General features: G+C 41.2%; 1 protein-coding gene across 6 annotated transcripts in view; it reads left to right on the top strand.

Moving 5' to 3' along the window:
• DPP8 (dipeptidyl peptidase 8) overlaps positions 1 to 3582 on the top strand; it is a 55286-nt gene extending 51704 nt beyond the window's left edge. For all 6 annotated transcript variants that reach the window (XM_067750804.1, XM_067750796.1, XM_067750824.1 and 3 more), the window contains one exon: positions 1334 to 3582. In XM_067750804.1, the coding sequence (XP_067606905.1) occupies positions 1334 to 1456 (123 nt within the window). In that variant the 3' untranslated portion in view covers positions 1457 to 3582. The remainder of the gene's footprint in view (positions 1 to 1333) is intronic.
• The last annotated feature ends 10780 nt before the right edge of the window (positions 3583 to 14362 follow it).

The raw sequence follows: 14362 nt of genomic DNA, 5'->3' as shown, positions 1-14362 counted from the left end.
TATCTACTTCCACATACAATCTGTTGTGAAATGTTGTTTTGGCTAAAGTAAATGAAGAAATTTTGGCCTCACAAAATATGTAATTAAGAAATGGGAGTAATATTTTAGCTTTTTCAGATAATCATGGATATTCTTCTTTGTTGCTACACCAAAACTGAACAAATGGTAGTTTCTTAAAGGTTAGTCTTAGTGTGGAATCTGAAACCATATCTGTAAACTTTTCATACTCTGCTACATTACAATCTGTTGGATCTCGTACTTCAAATGGATCTTTTACCCACGCATTGGTCATCTGGAAAATATTGGTTCACTTCTAAGTGTTGATCCACTTAATCATACAATATTTTTTAAATCATATACATTGATATTACCACTGATCTCAACAAAAAATTCTCCAAGTATTGAGAAGCTCATGAGCTAGGAGTGGTAGATGCAAGTTTTCCAAAATTCTAATTTTCATTTAAAAGCTCAAAATTTATCATTGGCAACAAATACTGTCAATGTTGTCCTTGAAGTGACTGGCTCACATCATTTTTAGAAAATGTTTGCCAGATAGCCAAGTCTGAATCACCATAGTTGTCATTCTTTCAAGTGAAAAATGGAGTTCCATTTAAAAACTCAGTTGTAGGGACTTCCCTGGCTACCTAGTGGTTAAGACTCCGTTCTTCCACTGCAAGGGGCGTGGGTTCGATACCTGGTCAGGGAACTAAGATCCCGCATGCTGTGCGGCGGGGCCAAAAGAAAAAACAAAACAAAACTCAGTTGTACAAGTCCTTTTCCTTGAGACATCGTGTAGCAGAAGTGCTTTATGCCTTCTTCCCATCTTATCACCACAGAATATAAAAAGACCTCTGCTTAAGGGTTGCAACTTAACAAAATTCTAATTTTTACTACTACTTAAGGGAAACTGGCATTTTTTCTTGTTTACTACAAGTGTATGTCACTGCCTTGATTCATGCTAAGGCACCAGCACTTTTACCCACCATTGCCTTTCATTATCAGTGCAAATGCCAACACAGTGAATAAAGGCAAATAATATCTTATTTTTGATCTGAAAGTAAATATGACCTTGTGTATCCCTGGAAAGAGTTCTGAGGACCGCAGAAGTCTGCAAACCACACTTGGAGAACCACTGATCCTTCTGTAAGCTTAGTGGTACATAGGGAATTATAAAAAGAGAAGGCCCTTTAGATAGGATATATGTGTATAATATCTTGGAGAAGCTCTGCTCCATGTTATTAATTCTGTTGAAAATCTCTGGAAAGCTTTGGAAGGAGATGTATTCCTAAATTCTTATTTTGTGTATTTTGATTTTGTTGTTGTTGTTTTTAAGATCTATCCTCAGGAGAGACACAGCATAAGAGTTCCTGAATCTGGAGAACATTATGAACTGCATCTTTTGCACTACCTTCAAGAAAACCTTGGATCACGTATTGCTGCTCTGAAAGTGATATAACTTTGACCTGTGTAGAACTCTGGTATACACTGGCTGTTTAACCAGATGAGGAGGTTTAATCAGTAGAGAATTGATCATCACATTTTGGTACCTGCCACATAACATCTACTTCTGAAAGTATATTTGGTGCCATGCAGGTGTTTACAGCTTGTAGATAGTAATCTAATACCTTAACCATACACAAAATTAAATGATACATATTTCTAAGGGACCCAGCAATACCATGAGAATTACTGAAAGAAATAAGACATTAGTACCATGTATCCATACTACCTTATTTTCATTTTTAATAGCATTATGAAACCTCATGGACTTAATTAGTGTATTTTTACAGTATACTTCTGAATTTGTTAAAATATGATATTAGTGATTGGTTTGGTTCAATTCCAGAATCTCTGACTAGTTACAGATTTGATAGCACTTAAATGTAATTGAATAGCTTATACTACATTGCTTGGGGTGTATCCAGCATGTTATGAACTAATCACTATTAAACCTATGGCTTAACCGGTCATTAATGATTTTTCAAGGATAACTTAGTAGCCTCCTAAAGACACTTAATTTTGTTTCATTCAGACTCTGACCAGTTTTTAACCAATTTAAACTGTATCTAGTATAAATAGTTCTCTTTGATGATATGACCGAGTGGGTTTTTCCTTTCACATAAAGGCAAGTAACTGTATATGTAGCATGGATTTAATTAGTCTTATAATATTGATAATTACAGACAGGAAAATTTTAATCAAATGATTAGAGCTTAAATATTTGCAGGCAATTTCTTTCACTTTAGGAAAAGAAAAAAGTACACATTCACTTGTATTTTTCAGAAAATTTAGTGGTGCCAGTTTCCATTGGGTATTTCCTCATTGAAATATTCCAGAGTTTTAGGGCAGTGGAGGGGAATTTTGGTGGGGTGGGGGAGACCAGAGTGTGGAGAACGGCAGGGAGAGGAGAAGGCAAGGGTCTGCTTAAGATCTAAGCAGAAGTATAATTTGACAAAAAATACTCATGAAAAAGTTTAGGAATTGAAATTTAAACTCCTAGAATATTAGTTAAGGAAACCAGATTAAGAAACCACACTCTTGCCAGCACAGGTACAGACTAACATTATTCAGGGGAGGAAAAGTTCCGTAGAGTTACTTTTACAATTCTAATTCTAATTTTTTTAATTTTCTTCTTAATTTTGGAAACCTTACAAATTGAAACTTTCTTTAACCTTTTTAAATTATTTGAATATTATTTAGATATTGTGAGCTTAAAGAGTTTCCAGACAACCTCTTTACCATAAACTGATCCCCAGCAAGGCATGGCTCTCTTTTGCAATGTTCAAAGCTTATAAGTGAGTTCTTGAATGACCGTGACATTTTTCTGGTTTAGCCCTAGCAGTTGACTATTAAGGGAGCTCATAGTGCCGATTGGGATCTGCCATCTTAGAATCTTAGGGTGTTAGATGGGTCACATTGGAGCCAGTGGCAGAGAAGGCACCTATGAGTTTGACAAGCCTCAGTGTTTGGAAAGTACTTCTAAACAACACTCCAAAAAAAAAATTACTCTCTTCTTTCTCACCACTACAGAGAGAGTAGATTTCTGCCCTAGAGAGCACAGCCTCCATTAGTAAGGATGGTGACTGTGCATGAGATGTGGACTTCATCACTAAGGGCCGCATGGGAGGTGGGGGAGGTCCAGAGATGGCAGGGTGACCTGGTGGTGCTGTCTGTGGAGGGGGATTGGGTTTTGCTGTTTTTGTATTTATACTGTATAATAGGTACCACACTTTTCCCTGTGTCTGTATATGTATTGATCTTCTTGTTATGATATTTTCCCATGCCAATATTTGTTTATATTTTTTTCAATGTTAAATTAAATTGATTTGGGTAACTTTTCTTCCCCAAGAAAGTATTTTCCCCCATGACTTAAGTATGTATCTGATTACTGAAGATGGTTTTTGTCTAGGGACTAGTGGCATCTGACCATCTAACCTTATATAATATGCAAAGTAGAAATGCTATACAGTGGCTTTTATACAGCTACTCATTTGAAACCTCTTACCCAATAAGGCTGTTTCTTCAAAACGGCATCTCATATTTTATCAAAACAAACCTTAAAGAACCTCATGGACTCTTGAATTCACAGGTGTTTTCCTTTTGCATCTTGCCTTCTGCTTTCCTCCCATCACAAGGAATGCTTCTGTTATAATTCCCAGTCAGTTAAATGCCATTCTCCTTCCATAGGGGGAAAAATACCTGACTGAATTCGCTTACAGAAAGACAGCTCAACTGAATTTGATTTTAAAATCAATGTGGAAAACATCATAGTCAATTCAAGCAATCAGTAGAAATCTCACTAAAACTATTTGTACCCTGTGTTTGGGTAACAAACTAAAAGGCAAGAGTATAGCAGCATTTTTAGTGAGAACCAAAAAGCACTAGCTTAAACATCAAAGGGGGGTTTTGCAGGTTTGATAATTGAGTGCACTTGGAACAACCATCAGTAGTTATGGTTGCTTCTGCGTTGTTGAGCAGTGGGACTCAAAATCTAAGATTCATCTGGGATGCTTATGAAAAGAAATGCAACCTTGAACCTCACTCTTAGAAATTTGGATTTTATTGATTTAAGTGGAGACCAGGAATCTGCATTTCTAACAAGCTTCCCAGGTGACTCTAAAGCAAGTCATTTGTGGGCTACTTTAAGAAACTCTTCTGCAGAGAATGAGTTGGATTAAGAAAATAATAGGTGATTTCTACACTGGACTGTTTGACAAGAACCTAAAACAATAGTCAAGATAGCTGCTCATCTGTGATGACTGTTGGCCCTTTTTTCACTCTGAAAAAAGCAGAAGGTATCATTAACTATATATCCCCTTGGTCTGGAGATTAATTTTGGAGTGAAGGTTTTTCTGTCTATGCCATTCCTGGCTTGTTTCCAAAGCCTCATACAAGAGGATGAAGTCACAATGCATGCATTATTTTTCAGAAGAATGAGATATAGATATTGATGCTTACTTTGCTTGTTTTACTTCTTACAGAAGGTGTATCCCACCTCTCTGTGACAGTGTTCTCTCTTTAGGTGGAATGATTCCTATGAGATCTCTCATTATTACAGAATTGTAAAACTTTCAAGCTGTTTCATCTTTGGTATAATCTGGTGTTCTCATTATTTAGAGGAGGAAACCTCCATATAGAGAGAGGAGAAAATATACCCATGGTCACACAGCCAGTTAGTGTTTGGTTGGTGCTAGACTCCATCCAGATATCCTAACTCATGGTAGTTAAATGATATGTAGAAAAGGCAAATTTTTAAAGAAGTATTTATTAATATATTCCTATGAAACATTTTAAAGATAACGTAAAATGGTTAATTTTTCCATTCTAAAGTAAATGCTAAGCATGCTTATTAATGAAGCAGTACTTCTAATTAGTATATGACATTCTGAAGTTAATTAAAATTGTTAACACTAAATGTGTCTTCCTTGGTGTAGTGGGGAGTTTGGGGATTGGGGTATAGAGTGCTTGCTTAAGCCTGGGAGCCCAAATTATAGCTGTTTAAAGTAAGCAATGAGACATGGCCATATCTAAACTAAGATATGTAAGGTGAGTGTCCATTCCCAGCAGACATAAAGGAATAAGGAAACTTTCCTGACTCCCACCTTCCGAACCCCAACCAGCCTCACCTAATCCATCTTGCAGCCTGAAATATGGAGACATGTTAGTGCAAGGTGCTGGCTCTTGCTTTTCTTATTTCGTCAAGAGACAGTTCTAGGTAATCATTTGAGAAGTCCCTCAGAGAGAGAAAAAGTATGTTTGTTTTTACATAACCCAAATACAAATTTATGTTGTATTCAGCACAGTTGGAGTTCAGGTCTTTAATTTTAGAACATAAAGTGCCTGCTGTTTTAAGCATTGACTTATATAAAAAGAACTGCATGTCTCACTCCAGTAAGTTGATGGGTTTTCTTATTTTCAGCTACATGGCTTTTAATCATGTAAAGTGAAACATTAGTTTTGTTGCATTTTATTACAGGTTCTTTGTTGCAATAAAGATGCTGCTAAAATAATTGATGTAAATGTCCCTTTTTCCCCATTCCCCCATTTGTACAATCTTTGCCTTGATTAGTGGCAACTGTGAGTGGTTAATACACACGAACAAGGTCATGTGCTTGGCAGTGGCCAGTGGAGACTGCAAGGTGGTTACATGGGGTTTCTAGTATAAACACTAACTAAAAATGCATCCAAAGCCAGAGGGAGGTGTGCAGAGACCTGCTTTGTACCTGTAAGTGGTTCCCGACAGCCAGCGTTGGTACTGCAAGGGTGGGTGGTGCTTGGAGCCAATGATTAACATAACCTCCCTGAGCAGCTAGGAGTTTGTCTGGAATGCCTCTTGGAGTTGACAGTGGTTTCTGCATGCTCCCCAGGAAATTTCAAGGGAGTTCAGTGTAATACTTTCTTCAGAGATTTCTTTGACAATTCTCTGGTCTTTTGAAGCTGTACTAGAGAAAGGGTAGGGGAAAGAAGCAGATGAACCCCTCTAAAACTAGTAAATTTGGGTTTGTCTAATAATCCAGAACAGACCCTCAATCTGGATTCTGTAATCCTCTAAAGTGGTATGCAGAATATTGCATGAATGAGTAGAGGTGCGTTCTGGGGAGAAGGGCTTTGGCATTATCAGATTCTCAAAGGGGTAATGATTTTTAAAAAAAACACTGCTATGTTATGTATTAGGGTCTTAAACTTTTAATTTGTATACAAAAATTCTTAGAAATAAAGATTATCTTTAAACAGGTTACTGCTATAGACCTATCCTTTTTACCTCATAACACATTAAAAAAAAAAAATCTCTGTGACTCTGGGATAAACTGAGGTACACTGGGTTAACCTGTTGAGGTTGCTTGTCGCCAGAAGTGACCAGCCAGACTCGCCCAAACTGTAAAGAGATTAATACCTCAGCACACATATAATTCATTTATGGCACTCCAGATGGGAACATTTTATAGACTACTTTGGTCTCTTTAATTTAGCCAGGATTTATTGCTAATCAAAAATCAGCTTTCAGCTTTCAACCTGGCCATAAGCATCCTGCAAAGACTGTGCTGGCGGTACACACTTCCCAGTGGCTCTCGGGCTCCAGAGCCCTGTCAGAGCAAGTGTATGGTTTCGAGGCCTCTGGACGTCCCTCTAGCGTGACCTTACCCACGCAGTGGTGATGAGAAACAGGGATTGATCCCTTGGTGCTTTGGAGGGGAGCAGAGTCGAAACAACTGTAGTATGAGGATCCCATAACCACGACTTTATTTTGGGCTTGGAGTGGTTTGGGGAATCACCAGGATTTAAATAAGTTAATCAGCCTAGTTCCACGAATCTGGTACCCTGGCCCTGCCACCCTGGAAGAGGTTGAACTCCCATTGAAATGGATTAGATGGGATTCAGCTCTGACGTAGGCAATGAGATTTTTGAGTTTGTGTGCTCCTTACTGAAAGATAACACGTTCTAAATTGGCTCCCAAACTTAAGTTCTTGAAATAGAAGTTCGGAAACAATTAAGATAGTTGTCCTTAGCCAGTTTCAGGAATCCACCCCCAACCCCACCCCCATCTTCACTACAAAGGCACTCTGCAGAAGGGCAGAGTTTAACATTCTACTCACAGGTGACAATTATTTGCAGGAAGGTCCTCTGGCTGGGTAGGTTCTGGAAAACACAGTGCTCTTCTGTGAAATGGACTCTCTGTGTTGGCTTGGTTTCTGGGCATATGTATGGTCGTAGTTATATCCCTCAGCATGTGTGTGAGTGCCACTGTCTGTAGTTTCTTGGGTACTTAATGATGTGTTGCCTAGCCAGTTAATTGTTTTTCGTTGTCTCAACCGTCTATTCCTCCTTATTCCTGTCGCTGCTCCTACCTCAGTCTAGGACCTGTAATGTCATGCTGGGCTGCAGTAGAAGGTGAAGATTAAGAATTCCAAGTGACTTCAAAGAAGCAGTTCACAACTGTCATTCAGCAAATATTTAGTAACAATCATGTGCTAGGCCTGTGTAGGCCATGAGGAAACAAAGATGAAGAGGACACAGCCCTTGCCCTCAAGAGGTTCTCAGGACCAACTTCACCTCCCACCTCACTAGCACACCCGGTAGGACACCGCCTTTTTTTTTTTTTTTCTTTAATGCTTTCATTTTATTTTTTTATACAACAGGTTCTTATTAGTCATCAACTTTATACACATCAGTGTATACATGTCAATCCCAATCACCCAATTCATCCCACCCCCAGCACCCCGCGGCTTTCTCCCCTTGATGTCCATACGTTTGTTCTGTACATCTGTGTCTCAACTTCTGCCCTGCAAACCGGTTCATCTGTACCATTTTTCTAGGTTCCCCATATATGCATTAATATACGATATTTGTTTTTCTCTTTCTGACTTGCTTCACTCTGTATGATAGTTTCTAGATCCATCCACGTTTCAACAAATGACCCAATTTCGTTCCTTTTTATGGCTGAGTAATATTCCATTGTATATATGTACCACATCTTCTTTATCCATTTGTCTGTCGATGGGCATTTAGGTTGCTTCCATGACCTGGCTATTGTAAATAGTGCTACAATGAACATTGGGGTGCAATATGTCTTTTTGAATTATGGTTTTCTCTGGGCATATGCCCAGTAATGGATTGCTGGATCATATGGTAGTTCTATTTTTAGTTTTTTAAGGAACCTCCATACTGTTCTCCATAGTGGCTGTATCAGTTTACATTCCCACCAACAGTGCAAGAGGGTTCCCTTTTCTCCACACCCTCTCCAGCATTTGTTCTTTGTAGATTTTCTGTTGATGCCCATTCTAACCCACTCACTTTCTTAAAGGCATGATAAATTAGCACTTTCCTACGCCAGTCCCTAATCAAATTCAAGTTGTACCGGACATTCAAGGCCCTGTGTCACCTGACCCAGCCTCACTTTCCCTCTGGGCTCTTCATTCACCCACAAGCATCCTGAAGTTTTCCTCTTTCAATTAGCAGAACGCATGCTTTGAGGCCAGACCCAGGTTCCTCTTGGCACCCTACAGAGCTTATATGGGAATCTACCCCACCTGATGTAGGTGATATTGCAAAATGGTACCAGCATCAGCTTTGGAGCCTGGCTTCAACCCTTATGTCTGCTACTTGATAGCTTTATGGGCTTGTGCATGTTTGTTTACATAACACTCTGATCCTCTGTTTCCTTAGGTGAGAAATGGGAATAATAACAGAACCCTCCTCAGTGGGTTATTGTGAGGATGAAATTTGTTTAATATACTATAAAGCACTTGGTGCCTGGCATGCAATAAAAGTGCTCAATAAAGATTATCTTAGATTTAGCACTTTATTTCATACCATACTGTTTGCCACTGATTTTGTTTCTGCCATTAGATTACAGACTGTGAGAGTAGGCACTGTATTATACTTGGTTAATTCTCCCCATCATGCCTATTATAGTCAGATATGTAGGAATCACTTATTAGGTACTTGAATACCAAAAACACTTTTAAATGAAAAAAATATTTTGACCTCCCCGACTTAGGATTATCTGATTGATAGGTTTAGGTTCCTGAGCACCCACCTACCGATTCACTTGTAAGACTGAAAGAAACAAAATTCTCCCCAGATTTAAGCTTTTAGGATTCCTTCTCTGAAATGTCATTGGAATTTTTATTCTTCGTTCCCCACTGAGGCTTTAGGTCTGGAGGAGTGGTGCTTCTCAGCCCTGGTTGCTGTCACAGTTGTTGGGAGAGCTTATTAAAACACTAATGGGGACTTCCTGGTGGTCCAGTGGGTAAGACTCCACACTCCCAATGCAGGAGGGCCGGGTTGAATCCCTGGTTGGGGAACTAGATCCCACATGCATGCTGCAACTAAGAGTCCACACGCCACAACTAAAGATCCCGCATGCCACATGAAGACCCGGTGCAACCAAAATAAATAAGTAAATATTTTTTAAAAATACAAATAAAAACGCTGATGTCTGAGTCCTTCCTGGGATCAATTACATCAGCTTGGTGCGTGGGGAGGAGGTGGGCCATATTTTACTAATTTTTGATAAGCTCCTTAGGTGATTCTAATATACAACCAGAGTAATGTACAACCTTTGAGGTAGAGCAATGAAAGACTGCATTCATGGAATGTAAGGGCCAGAATGGATTCTTAGAAATCATCTCATCTACTGCTTTACTTCACAGATGGAAAGCTGAGGCCCAGAGCTGGTAAGCGATTATACTGGAGCCATCCCAGCTGCTTAAAGAGAATCCACACTTAAGCCCAGGTCTTCTAGCTCTGTATTCACCTCCCAGAGCAATGTTCTCCCGAACCAGAACTTAACAGAGAAATTTGCCAAAGTGAGGAAGCCAAGGCTGTGCTGCCTGGATGGCCCTGGCAGAGGTGGAGGGAGTAGAAGAGGCTATAGGGTCCCAGGCACTCCCACCCTTCTTTCATCCAGAGCAGCAACTTAGCTTTTCACTTATATGTGATTGGGGAAACTTGTTCTGCAGTTTAAAAGAAGAGGTCAAAAATCAGTGACCCCTCCCATCATTTTAGAGATGAGACTGAATCCCAGAGAGGACCGCAAAGCCACATAGCTCTCAAGTGGCAGAATTGGTACCAAAAATCAGACCAATTCCTGGAGGTACAGGCAGGTAAAGTGGCTTCCACAAAGGCACAGAACCAGTTGGTAGCTGAGCAGAGACACTTGAATGCAGTCTCTAGGACTCCTACTAAATTTCCTAAAATCTCTGGGACTTCCCTGGCGGTCCAGTGGTTAAGACTTCACCTTCCAATGCAGGGGATGTGGGTTTGATCCCTGGTTGAGGAGCTAAGATCCCACATGCCTTGCAGCTAAAAAACATAAAACAGAAGCAATATTGTAACAGATTCAATAAAGACTTTAAAAACGGTCCACTTCAAAAAAAATCTTTAAAAAATAAATTTCCTAAAATCTCAGATATTACCGTTGTTAAGATCTTCATATCAGAAATATAAAACTGAATAAGAATGCATCTTAAAATCAAGGAAATATGGTATTTGCCTGAAATCTGAGTTCCTTCAAGGACCAAGCTCATGCTGAGCTCAGAAAGCCTGTACTGGGTGGGTCTTGGATATGAATCTCCCTGAACTTGCCCAGAGAAAGAAGGGGGAGCATGAGAAAGACTAGAGTATTTGAAATCTGATAGACTTGGGTTCAATTCCAGCAGTTGTGCTCTTGAGCAAGCCCTTTGCTTCTCTGACCTTGGACTCTAAAGTGGGGTTCTAATACCTTCTTCATAGAGTTGCGGTGAGGCCAATGTGTTGGAAGTGATTTATGAAGTCCTGATATTGATCTGACCTCATCTCTTCCAAGGAGTGCAGGGCTGCCAGTGGGAGCAGACTGCTCTCCAAGACCTGAGCTGTTAGGCCCAAGCCCTGGGGAGATGGATGCTGGGCGGGGAGAGGAACATGACTCAACCCCAGGGATCTTGGAAGAATAGCAGGTTCCGGGACATGAGTAAGGAGGGTGGGTACAGAAGCCTCCCATCGGGGTGACCAGACTCTGCCTTGACCTCAGATACTTCCCATCTGCCTGACCCAAGGCAGATCTTCCAGAATTACACATTACTTTGGATGAAGGTATAGTTAACTGTAAGGCCCTTGTTAGGATAACATGTTTTACCTGTGAACAGGTGACACATTTCCCTCTGAATACCAGCTGCTAACATCTGTATGGTGAGTGCCCCACTGCTTATACTACATTTCCTCATGACAGCATCATGTTCAATTTGATTTTCACAGTAAGCTATGAGACATCAGTTAGGCAGTGTTATTATTCCCCTATGGGTTTTTATTTTCTCCAGAGAAAGAAAGGAAGGTTCAGAGAGGTTGTGTGCCCTGCCCAAGGTCACAGTGCAGAAGCAGAATGCTAATCCTGGCTTCACTCATCCTTGAGCAAAAGCAACATGAGTTGAGCAGCTGCCATGGCCTGGCTCATGCTGAAGGATTCAGGGATCTGGGGATGCTCAGAGAAGTCAGACACATTCTCTACTCTCAGAGGGTTCTCAATCCAGAAGTGGAGATAGATGTGTAAACCAAAGAGGGTCAGTACAAAGAGAGAGATGTTGAGTGCTGAGTCCTGTGTGAGTCCCCGGGAGGCAGGGCAGGACAGCAGTTAGGACTGTGGGCTTTGACCCAGAGAGTCTGTCCTCTTGACTCTCACTGAACCACTTCCTACTGTGTGGCCTTGGGCAAGTTACTTACCTCTCTGTGCTTCAGTTTCCTCTTCTGGAACATAGAATTAATAATGGTACTACTTCAAAGAGTTGCTGTGAGCTTCAGTTTGAAAAACACACGCAAAACTCCTAATATCTGGCATACAGCACTCAACAAACGAGCAATTGTTTTCTCTGGGTAGAGGAAAAGCGATGGTCAGGGAAGGCAGCACAAAGGAGACAGCTTTTGGATTAGGTGTTAAGAAATGAGTTTCTCCAGGTGGGGGAAAGTCATTCAAGGCAAGGAATACACACAGACATGAGGGGATAAAGGTGTGGAGCTGGCACACTGGGTGGCAGGAAACTGAGTGTGGGCTGGGCAGGGATATGAGAGGAAAAGGTGGGAGTGCTGGGGTAGAGTGTGAGGGCCTTGTACCGTGAGAGTCGAGGCATACTCGACATCGGCCCCCCCCCCCCCCCCCCCCCCCGCTCTTCTGGCTTCACCTCGACAGGCTTAGTTTGAGAGACCAGAGGAGAGGGTGGGTCATGGAATAGATACACTTTCATGTGGAAAGTGAGGAGGAAAAAGGCTGTAGGGTAGGACAGGCCCAGGGGGAGGACTCCGGCACCCAGTGCTGGGGGAGGACACAATCTCCAGTAGGGAGGGTGCAGCTGCCAAAGATGTGGACAATGTGACCAGCATCACCTACCTTCAGTTCTCCTGAAGGTAGTGCTCCCATCCTGCCGTGGTCAGTGTGTCCAGCTGCAGGCAGAGCATCCAGAGACCTCGGGAGAGAGCAGGTCTCAGCCCACTGCGCCGGGTGTGCAGGGGCCCTCATAAAAGGGGACCAGAAAGAGCCATCCGAATCTCAGGCTTGCTGGGGCAAGGTGGCCTTGAGCAGAAGTGGGTGTCGAACAGCAGTGGTTCCGGCAGGAATTAGCTGTTCGGCTCAGCAAGGTGGTGTAGAGAGCTGTGGAGGAACGATGGTTCAGGGCTGGAGGGCATCCATCTAAACAATATAGAGACCTGCATCACCTTTTTTTTTTAAGTTTTAATTTTATCATGGTTACAGAGGCACATAGCTTAAGGAGTCAAGTTCTAAAACAAATCTCTAAATAACATGTTTGTAATATTACTCTATGTTTTTTTTTCAGTTTTTATTCATTATCTAGTGGTACCCTACTGTGAAAGACTAGAATTTAGCTGTTTTCCCTCCCATTTCCACCAAACACACACACTCCCCACCCCCCCATCTTTTCAAGAGTAGTTCTATTGTAACTTTACTTAGATTAATATTCAGTGTTTACATCATTATAACTACGTAAATGTATTCAGAGATGAGTCATGTAATAAGTTTTGAATCATTTTCATTCATGCAGAACTTTCTGTTTTATCTAATTATCTTTTTAAAAAAATATATGTATTTACCTCAGTCCCAAACTCAACCTTTCCACTGATTTTTCTGTTTTGTCTAATTATTAGTATCTCCAATGCTTTTTTTTTTTTTTTGCGGTACGCAGGCCTCTCACTGATATGGCGTCTCCCGTTGCAGAGCACAGGCTCCAGATGCGCAGGCCCAGCGGCCATGGCTTACGGGCCCAGCCGCTCCGTGGCACGTGGGATCCTCCCGGACCGGGGCACGAACCTGCGTCCCCTGCATCGGCAGGTGGACTCTCAACCACTGCGCCACCAGGGAAGCCCTTCCAGTGCTTTTATTAAGTACATTTTCATTGCCAATATATATTCCAGATATTTAATGAGTTTAATAGTTCCCCAACCAGGGATCGAACACGCACCCCACCCTGCAGTGGAAGTGTGGAGTCTTAACCACTGGACCACGAGGAAAGTCCCTGTAGTGTTGATTCTTTAGGGAAATATGTTCTGATTTCCAGGCAATTGGTTTATAAATGTACTGTAGGCATGACTCTCTGTGTAATTCCAGTTTCTGCCCTCAAGTAGCTTCCAGTGTCATTTGAGACACACGACTGAGACAAATGAATCATGTAAATGAAGAAACCACTGTACAAGGCAGAAATAATCCAGTGCCTATTGAGTGGTACAACCGGATTGGTGAGGACTGGAAGGCAACCTTGAAGGAGCTGAGACTCAAGTAGAGTTTTAACGATTGTATATATTTTTCTATTGTGGTAAAATATACATAACATAAAATTTACGATTTCAGCCATTTTTAGGTGTACAGTTCAGTGCATTCACATTGTTGTGCAACTATCACCACTGTTTATTTCCAGAACTTTTTCATCATCCTTAACTGAAGTTTTTATGTATTTTTTTCCTAAGTTACATTTACTATTTCTGTTTACAAAAATACTATGTGTTTGGGCTTCCCTGGTGGCGCAGTGGTTGAGAGTCTGCCTGCCGATGCAGGGAACACGGGTTCGTGCCCTGGTCCAGGAAGATCCTACATGCCGCGGAGCGGCTGGGCCCGTGAGCCGTGGCCGCTGAGCCTGCGCGTCCGGAGCCTGTGCTCCGCAACGGGAGAGGCCACAACAGTGAGAGGCCCGCGTACCGAAAAAAAATAATAATAATAATATGTGTTCGATGTAGACAATTTTTTTTTGTACTTTATATTCTTTCCTTTATATACCCTTCCAGAGTCTCTCTTCCATTACCATTCTGTTTTGGTATGAGGAAGGGTTTTGGGTTTTTTTTTTTGTTTTTGTTGTTTTGTTTTGTCTTTTTTTTTTTTTTTTTT

Source organism: Pseudorca crassidens, chromosome 1 (genome assembly GCF_039906515.1).
Source record: "Pseudorca crassidens isolate mPseCra1 chromosome 1, mPseCra1.hap1, whole genome shotgun sequence".
In the NCBI taxonomy this organism is placed as follows: domain Eukaryota; kingdom Metazoa; phylum Chordata; class Mammalia; order Artiodactyla; family Delphinidae; genus Pseudorca; species Pseudorca crassidens.
The sequence above is the reverse complement of the archived record's forward strand: the minus strand, read 5'-3'. Positions and strand labels throughout refer to the sequence as shown.